This window comes from Micromesistius poutassou (assembly GCF_964030765.1).
Source record: "Micromesistius poutassou genome assembly, chromosome: 14".
In the NCBI taxonomy this organism is placed as follows: Eukaryota; Metazoa; Chordata; class Actinopteri; order Gadiformes; family Gadidae; genus Micromesistius; species Micromesistius poutassou.
The window spans coordinates 16,392,108-16,402,107 of NC_140284.1; the positions used below are offsets into that span (position 1 = coordinate 16,392,108).

At 48.5% G+C, this 10,000-nt stretch overlaps 2 protein-coding genes across 2 annotated transcripts in view; one reads left to right on the forward strand and one right to left on the reverse strand.

Moving 5' to 3' along the window:
• The window catches only part of arhgap15 (Rho GTPase activating protein 15), a gene marked incomplete at its 3' end in the record, with an annotated part of 35,999 nt that extends 26,572 nt beyond the window's left edge, over positions 1–9,427 (forward strand). Inside the window, 2 exon segments of the mRNA XM_084478848.1 lie at positions 8,869–8,929; positions 9,373–9,427. Coding sequence (XP_084334974.1) covers positions 8,869–8,929; positions 9,373–9,427 — 116 coding nt within the window.
• Positions 1–10,000, reverse strand: part of LOC311358254 (uncharacterized protein) — a gene marked incomplete at both ends in the record, with an annotated part of 150,307 nt that overhangs the window by 78,483 nt on the left and 61,824 nt on the right. The gene's annotated exons all lie outside the window — the stretch shown is intronic.

Here is a 10,000-nt window from a genome sequence, read left to right on the forward strand (position 1 = left end):
GGGGGCGGGGGGAACAGTGGAGTTAAGACGCCCTCTCTGCTTCCCCTCTGGGGTCGTCAGACAAGTGAATTTTTTTCCGTCTTCTTCTGTGGTTTCCTGTTGCCAGCTGCATGAACTCCTCAGAATGTCTCTCTTTATCTGGACCCCTGGGAAACCACGTGTACTCCTGCACCCCCCCTCCACCGCGCCGTCTAACACACACACACACACACACACACACACACACACACACACACACACACACACACACACACACACAGACTTACACATACAAACACACACACACAGACTTACATATACAAACACACACACACACACACACACACACACACATACACCAACACACACACACACACACACACACACACACACACACACACACACACACAGACTTACACATACAAACACACACACACACACACACACACACACACACACACAAACACACACTTACCCAAAGGCACCGAACACACGCTCACGCACACATACATGCACACACAAATAACATACTGACCCACGTGCACAAGACCACACATACAAACACACACACACACACTCACACACAAACAGACACTTACCCAAAGGCACAAGACCACACATACAAACACAAACACACACACACACACACACACAAACATCTTAACACGTACACCACGTACCATTCACACATGCATGCATCCAATCAAACATGCTTACACTCACGCCATCCCTTCACGCACATACACACACGTGCACATGCTTAAAGACATACACACACACACACACACACACACACACATAGGCTCACATGAACCACAAGCAGAGCGCTTTCTATAGGCTGTGAGCAGTGACGCGGCACGGCTCACACACACACCACACTTAGCTCTCTCCAAAGGCCTCCTCCACGCGTCCAACAAAGGCATTTATATTCACACCGATGCAGAGGTCAGAGTTCAGGTGTAACCGGCCCAGAAGAAAAAGCGAAGACACTGCAATCGGCGAGACTCTGGGGTCCGACTGCCACTCTTCTGACTTCCTGCTGAGGTGTGGGGGACCGCCATGGACCGACGGATACCAACCCCCTTTCCCTACACACACACACGCACACACACACACACACACACACACACCTCTGCCCGCCCATGCTTGCTTGTCAGCACCCAGTAAATCTGCCTGTCAAATCTGGCCTGACCCCCTGTCATGTGAAACAGCACGGGGCTGACACCTAGGGATTCTGCGTGGCCACATTCAAATACACACACACATACACACACACACTATGAACCTAGACACACACACACACACACACACACACATACACACACAAACACACACAGGCAGTAACTTCAAGTTTAACTTTAGTTTCTTCTTTTGGAATTGCCAGTAAGCTGTTGGAAGAGGCACACTGCACAGTGTGCGCTGCTCAAGATATGATATGCAGTATTATATATTTACATTATTATGTAAATGTAACCCTTATATAGTCAATAGCAAGTATACATAATGTATAATTCTGATAAAAAAAAGAATAATGCTATAGCTCTCTCTCTCTCTTTCTCTCTCTCTCTCTCTCTCTCTCTCTATAAAGTTCTCACACATATATATATATATATATATATATATATATATATATATGTGGTAACTTTATATATATATACTATATATATAAATAGTGAACCTACAGTAAAGTGTAGCGTGTGCATGCCCTGCATGAAGTGAGCGCTGCACGCCCTGGAAGGCAGCCCAGAGAGGTGACCTGGGGGCCAGCCGTGTCTCTGAGTCTGAGGTGCAGAGGGAGAGGACTCAGGGAACCGTTACCACACACACACACACACGCACACACACACACACACACGCACGCACACGCACACAGTCGGAGGGACCCGCAGGTCAGCCCTGAGGGAACCGTAACCCCTCGCCGTGAAAGGTGTGCCCGGCGCGCACCGCGGCATCGCATCGCTGCTACACACCCACGCTCTGAGCGAGGCCAGAATGTATGCAGAAGGAGAGAGCCATGGAGGAGGTGAAGGAGAGAGAGAGAGAGAGAGAGAGAGAGAGAGAGAAGGGCAGGATAGACGATGGGTCAGCCGCATTCTATTTGCATTCTCTCTATGTGGATGTGGAACGCAAGTACAAAAGCTGGAGACGGACAACATGCAGACGCTCTGTTTTGGCATGGACCACGCCGTGACCTCATCCAACAACACAATAGAGAGGGGGGAGGGAGGGGGAGAGGGAGAGAGAGAGAGATGGAGAGAGAGGGAGAGAGAGAGAGAGATGGAGAGAGAGGGAGAGAGAGAGAGAGAGAGAGAGAGAGATGCTTGACATTCCAGCTCCTCGACACAGAGTTGCTTGTGTCCGACCACGTAGCCTAATGAAGGGGGATGGGGGGGGGGGGGGGGGGCACGCGGGCGGCGTGAGGGATGCGTTGCACAGACCTGCGGTGCACTGCAGACCTCCAGGGAGGTTGTGTGCTCTCCAAGCCCGTGTTGCGCTCGCAAACGCTTATCGTGCTCTGAGAACCTTGGCAACTTGTTGGATGTTAGAAGTCAACACATTTCTGCATGATTCTTACTAAGTATTCAATAACACGCAAGTTTAAGCAAGCACTCCGATTGGTCAAGTCCCATTCTCGAGCGTGTTTAAATGCCCGGTGAAAGAACAGACAAAAAGAGCGTGCCTAATTACGGAAAGTATCGCTACGCTAACTAGCCGAAACTACTTTCATGAGCCTAGTTTCCATAACAACGTTCAACTGAAGAGTCAGCTATCGTTACTATAGGAACTATTTTCTGATGGCGATGAACTCTTGAAGCTTGAATTTGAGGGCAAATTAATCCACAATATGAAAATATTTTACAATATTGTTGATAATGAAGATGGTTTGTGTTATTGAATCGCAATCTTATACTCGATGGCGTTCTTGAATGTCATTATTGGTACTTGAAGCACAGGACTTCGAAACTCGGCGCAAGCGCTTTGTTCCTACGGCTATGCTTTGCGTACCAATAATGACATTCACGAACGCCATCTCGTGTAAGATTGCTTAAGTAAAGTAAAGTGTGACATCATCTGCTCCTCTGTACATCCTTTTGTGTATTATTTTGATACTCCTTTCCTTGGAACAATTCAACTTAGTTACAGATAAACAAGTACCAGCGCGAGTGCCTGTTACATAGCACCTTGTTACCTAGGTTTCATAGCCAACCTGAGTGTGTTTTGATCAAAGGGCTTTTCCGTCCCACTGCTGAGTTTGTCTGTTGCTGACAGACCGACAGTGGCCAAAGCATTAGTCAGTCATTAGTTTGTATCTAATGAGTACATTACATTACATAACATTAATTTGGCTGATGTTTCTGTCAAAAGGGACATACAATAAGTGTATTTCAACAAAGAAGATGTAGCAAAAAGAGAAAGAATCACGCAAGTCCATGAAATGCAATTAAGGAATAGGCTCTAAGTGCTACATCATAGAAACAAGAGGTATAAAGTTTTGTTCAAATTCATAAAAATTGTCAAATCTAATTCCACCACTAATCTTTAACATACTGCTATGCTGTACAATGTTTGTGGTACTTAAATAAATTCAGTGGAAAACTATGTCAGGCGTTCAAAAGTTATGGGATTACTATGTTGATTGCATTCAAAAGTTTCAAATGCATAACTGTGTATGATTTTAAACATAAAAGATGAGGAGTATTCCACTTTGGGGTGAAAAAAGAAGCAGGAATAATGCTGGTGAAAGTGGTCACCCAGTCTGTAAGAACCTTTTCACTCAGCATCAGTGCAGTGTCTGTTTGGCTGCCAAGCGTTTTGCTGCCAAGCCGCTTACCATATCTCTCATCTTTCAGCTTACGGCTCCTCTCACGTCGGACAGTAAGTGAAAAAGCTCACACCATCACTCACGTATGCATGGTTACGTGAATGATAGTTTCTTATAATATGAATTGTTGCCACGGACTCATCAGTCACCATGACTTCATGTTTGACCATCTGACATGCGTCCACCACCACCACAAACTATAACTAATGACATTTTTAGGGAAATCGTCTATGACCACTTACTACAATAATATATTTAATAGTCTAGGGAGGTGGAGGTCCTCTCGTTTTCTGAAAGGATGGCCAAGGTTTATTAAATGGTGGATCCTTCTTGTTTATCTTGTGAGTTCTTTAAAGTGAAGAGTGACGCCTTTGGAGAGTTAAATCAACCAGAAGGATCGCTTCGTTAATCTCTTTGGAGCAGCTTTTAATTTCCTATTTCCTGAAAATGATTCCCAGGAAATACTTTACTTTGAGTCAGTCCACAGTCATTCACTTCCTGTTTTCGGGATCTCTGCAGGGATCTAATCATCCAATCAGGAGACAGGGAGCAGGCATTTAACCACAAGGATAAAAAAAACAACCGCAGGCCTTATCTACAAATACTAATTCCCCTTTGAGTCTTTCGTTTCAATCAGCAGCCGTTTGAAGTTCGAAGTAGTTACCTTTCCGAGCTTCGACAACAACAACGGAAAAGCACCGGTAGCAAACGGCCTGACCAAGCAACGTCTCAACGAGGGGGGGGGGGGTGGGTGGGGGCGGGGGGCTGTTTCCTCCATCACCGCCGCCGCCGTGATTCAACAGTTGTTGCCCAAACATCTGCCGGCGCGACGTCTCGTGGTTAACCTGACTCAGATGTGCGCGGCAAGGTGGGGCAGCCTCCTGAACGATGCTAATCACTTCCCCGCTAATTAAGCGGTGCATCCGACCAGGGAGACGCACAGGCTGGATGCAAATGAACGCGCGGCTCGCTCACCGTAATGCTCTAATTAGGGTAATTTGATCAAATCTGTTCCAGTTGTTAGACATAATTGTGAGTTTCCTTGATCTTTGTCTTTGTCGGTGCTCCTGAGCGACGCTGCTGCCAAGGGGAAGGTGGGGCCGGCTGGTGGTGGTGGTGGTGGTGCCGGCAGTGGTGATGGTGGTGGTGGTGGTGGGGGTGCCGGTGGTGGTGATGGTGGGGGTGATGGTGGGGGTGATGGTGGGGGTGCCAGCGGTGGTGATGGTGGTGGTGATGGTGGTGATGGTTAAACTCATATTGTATAGGTGATTCTAAGAAAGTAAACTCCATGGAGAAAGAGCCCCTCCATATTTTTGGCTGACCCAATAATTGTTTCCTTTCAATAGCACTGACAGTTTAATGGTTGGACGAACTATGCATGTTATGTTTGTAAGTACTTTGTATTGTCCTCGAGTTTTTTTTTAATATATTTAAGTCATTAATGCTAACAGATTTGCTGGAAATATGCTCATGGTTGGCCAGACTTGCTAATAACCTCAGCTAAATTCAATGTACTGGTGGTGGTGGTGGTGGTGATGGTGGTGGTGATGGTGGTGGTGCCGGCGGTGGTGATGGTGGTGGTGATGGTGGGGGTGCCGGTGGTGGTGATGGTGGGGGTGATGGTGGAGGTGCCGGCGGTGGTGATGGTGGTGGTGGTGGTGGTGGTGGTGATGGTGGTGGTGATGGTGGTGGTGCCGGCGGTGGTGATGGTGATGGTGGTGGTGGTGATGGTGGTGGTGATGGTGGTGGTGCCGGCGGTGGTGCCAGCGGTGGTGATGATGGTGGCGGTGGTGGACCTTTGCTACCTACTCAGTGGGGTTTTCTCTAATATTTTCTGTGTCTGTCTCCTCATCAATGGAATTAGGTGACACACAAACAGTGAACAGCATGCGCTGACTATCAACAAGAGCCACGGCAGGAAAGAGAGGGAGGCTTCCTGGGGAAATCTGGAATTCTGTCGCTTTTTACTTTTAGTGATGAAAGCTGAATCCGTGAATGGCGTTTACAGTTTGCGTGTGCATTTGAAACGTTTTGGAATACGTTTAATGACAATAGGAAGTACTTTCTCTCCTGCATACTACACACAACTCCTGTTGTGTTGAGTTGTGTCATTTGCGGTTTGGTATTTTCTATTTGGTAATCAGCATAAAGTTGACATCATGTTTACGTTACTATGTTTATGCGTGTTGGAACAAAAACCAATACTGTCTGCAGATAGAGACTAAACCAACAACTCATTAGCCTTGGAGTGGATGAGGAACATTGTAATGTCTGTATACTTTAGCTTTGGATCTGTGTGTGTGTGTGTGTGTGAGAGAGAGAGAGAGCGAGAGAGAGAGAGAGAGAGAGAGAGAGAGAGAGAGAGAGAGAGAGAGAGAGAGAGCGAGAGCGAGAGCGAGAGAGTGTGTGTGTGTGTGTGTGTGTGTGTGTGTGTGTGTGTGTGTGTGTGTGTGTATGCTTGCATGCGTGCGTTTGTGTGTTTGTCTCCTTGCACGACAAGGCTTTTGCATGTGAGGATGACACATTGCATGTGTGTGTGTGTGTGTGTGTGTGTGTGTGTGTGTGTACAGTACTACTAAAGAACGAAGGCATGTGATGTTTTCGGCTGTGGCTCTTCCTGGGACAGAGGCTTTGATGTTCCTGACAAGGCCCCAGGGCGTCTGTCAAAGTAGGAGGAGGAGGAGGTGGAGGAGGAGGAGGTGTGTGTGTGTGTGTGTGTGTGTGTAGTAGGGGGGGGGTGGGGGGGGGTGGTGGGGGGGGGGGGGGCGGGGGACTAAAAAGGCAGGGAGGCTTTGAGATATTACATAAGCACTTAGCTACATGAATATTCCTCAAATACCTGGCATTAAGGGGGAGCGTAATCTGCTTACGGAGACATTATGGGATGTACTCCTGCCTCTGTGACAGGTGTCTCCGCATTAGGCCCGTAGCATGAAGATTATCAAAGCCCTGATGGTAAACTAAACAGAAGAGTACAAACAAGCAAGCAAGTGAGAGAGAGAGAGAGAGAGAGAGAGAGAGAGAGAGAGAGAGAGAGAGAGAGAGAGAGAGGTAGGCGAGGAGAGAGAGAGAGAGAGAGCGCGAGTAAGGGAAAGCGAGGGAGAAAGACAGACATAGAGAGAGGGGGTAGATTAAAGGTGACAGAGTTGGATGATTTAATTTCCGAATCGGCATAGATTCTGAGAGATGCGACAGAAAAAAAGGTAGAAAATCAAGAACACACACACACACACACACAGATTTACATGTCGCACTATAAAGAAGATCTATGGGCCGTGGGTCCGTGGCTGACAGTCGTGCAGCATGTGACTCTGGGTGGAAAGTCCCTCCTCGTTGTCTGCGAGCAGGCGTGCAGGATGGAAGGGGAGTCATGAGGTCACACTCTGAGCCAGCTATTGAAGACGCAGGAGGGGAACATCACAACATCACGAACCTGCGCCGCACAATGGACCCCTATTGTTTTACCTGGGGGGGTGGGGGGTTTCCATCAAGAACATGATGGAAACACCAACAGGCAGGACGTTGTGTTGCCCTGAGGCAGGCAAGGTACGGCAGACAGACATGGCAACAAGGACACGGATACATACATACATTGATATTTGCATTGACTACAAATATCACGCAGCACCAATATACACACCGATATAATGAATGAATGGTTATGCCTGTATAGTATACTCTCCCCTCTGATGTATCAATCCAGCATCACAACCCACCACACACTCCCAGTCACTATTAAACCATTACATGTCAACATCAACTAATAAACAACAAACCCATTTAGCCACAGTGGCTGACAAGTTGCTAAAATTGGCTTGGGTATATTTATGTCTTTATTGGGAATAAACAGCCACTTTTATACGTTTCCCTGTAACGGTGTTTTAAAATAGACCGAAGACAGCATGTGCTAATCCAACTCTCTGGTTATTATCATTCCTGTTTTAGCTCGGGGTGCCAGTCGGGGTGTGGGGGGGGGGGGGGGTGGCGGGGGGGGGGGGTGGCGGCCTGGCTCCTAGGGGCGGGGCGACGTGCCATCCCCCTGGGGTGAGGTAGAGATCAGGGGCCCCCAGTGTCTTCCACAGAACAAGGCAGGCCCACCCGGCGAACAGGGCGGCATTGATGGACTCTACCCGAACGGGCGCACATCTGGGTCGACGGCTCAACAAGCGGTCCACTGTGCGCGCCAGATTCCCCCCTTTCGCTTTATGAAATCAAACGCACATTCATAACTGCCTGTGGTTCTCCTCTGTCCCCGTTTCTCTCTCCCCTTTCACATCCAAATCGCGTCCTCGGGGGCCACTGGGAGAGCGGATCAAATCATTATCTGTTCCCCGTTGAAAAACACGTTTGTTTGTCTCCGTCAGACGTCCCTCCTTTTGGCTTTTTTTTTTTTTTTTTTTTCTCAGCTCTCTCTTTTTTATCGTCGTCTTTCTCGTGGTAGAGAGAGGGAGAAGTAAGTGACAAATGACAACGGCGAGGCTGTTTAAGCAACAGGAGTGCCTGAGGGACCAGCGCCGTTTCCTGTGAGGAGGCCCGTCTGCCTCTGGGGGCTGTTCTGGGATAATGTTTTGGTTCACATAATGCAGCACAATGGAGGTGTCTTCCCTCGCTCGCTGCTCTCTGAATGCCGTCGTTGATGGCTACCAGAGCCAGGAGCCCGGTTGTTCCTTCAGCTTGTCAGGTGCAGAGCCATTTGGCCACGTCGGAAACAAATAAGTGCCTCATGTTCTATTAATACCCGGCAAACAAACACATTCTCGCGAAGAGATCGCTCATTGAGTCATTTTTTTCCCCCGCACGTGTTAAATGTGTAGGTTTTCCCCTGTTTCAAGGGGTGTGTAATGAAATGAAGACAAGGAACTGAACACTAAACTGCCGCCATGTTGGTGCCAGGTGAAGTCAAATTGAAGGCAATGAAGTAAAAAAGAAACACACTGTCACACACATGTATTGTCCCGTGTACAGTTGGCACAATCCTGAGATTTTCCTTCTGTTGCCTTCATTATTTCATGTTTTGTTGTCTCTCATCCTGCCCTGATGAAGTATTTCTTTATTTTTGGTTTCAGAGCTGGGGGCCCGGGACTTCAGGGCTGACAACGCAGAACATAAAGCACCCTTTAATGCTTCGTAGGAGAGTCAAGGCTGCACGCTGCGCGCAGACAAGACAGACTTCCAGTGGCAACCGATGGCTGCAGGCCCCGGCCCTGCGCAGGGTCGCCCGGCTCCAGCTAATGCTCATCTACGTCAGTGGGTTCAAACTGCAGGGGCCACCAGGGGCCGTCGATGTTTGTTGTGGAAAAAAGTTTCTGTTTGGCGCTATATATAGATGACTTCCTGTTGGATGTTGTGGTTGCGGAGTTGTGAGTTTTTTGTTCTTGTCGTTTTTTTTTTGCCAGTGAAGAGATCACAAAGTTATACACACTAGGTGAATGTGCAATCACTCCCGCAATTCTCACATCGTGTGGTGTTTGGGTCAGAACACGAGCCCTATCTATTTATATCTATTGACGTGTTATTCATTCACACGTTCATTCATGAAACCGTCACTCGGTTACCGTGACGGTGAACAGACACAAACCCAGCGCCGCCGCCGCCACCACCGCCGCCGCCGCCCTGCCGCCGTAGCTCTGTCATTTCTCGGGAGCGTGTCGAGGACTGCCACCTCTCTGCGGCCGCTCACACACACACATACACACACACACACACACACACACACACACACACACACACACGACGACGACCCACCATAAAAGCGAGCCCGACTCTTGATTTACGGGGCTATCTCCTATTTGTGTGGACATACAACCTTACACAGTGAGCTTCTTTAAGCCGCCGCCGCCTCTGAGCACATCGCCACAGCGTCAGCATTGATATACGTCGGGGGGCTTGTCCCTCACTCTCTGCCCCGCGCAGCTGGGCCCAGCGGCCCGGCCCGCCGAACAGTGGCTGGCCTCTTCTCCGCACTCCCTTTTTTTTTTTTTTGCTTTTTTTTTTTTACCCACAATGCCATGTTTGTGATGGCCAGGCGCCTCCGTGCGCCGATGTGTTCTCCGTCCACCGTGTTTTTTTTTTTGTTGTTGTTGTTTTTTTTTGTTTTTAAGTGTCCTTTAAGCAGAACATCGGGGGGGAGGTCGGGGGTGCAGTGTGTGTGTGTGTGTGTGTGTGTGTGTGTGATGGGAGGTGGGGGGGTGAGGGTTG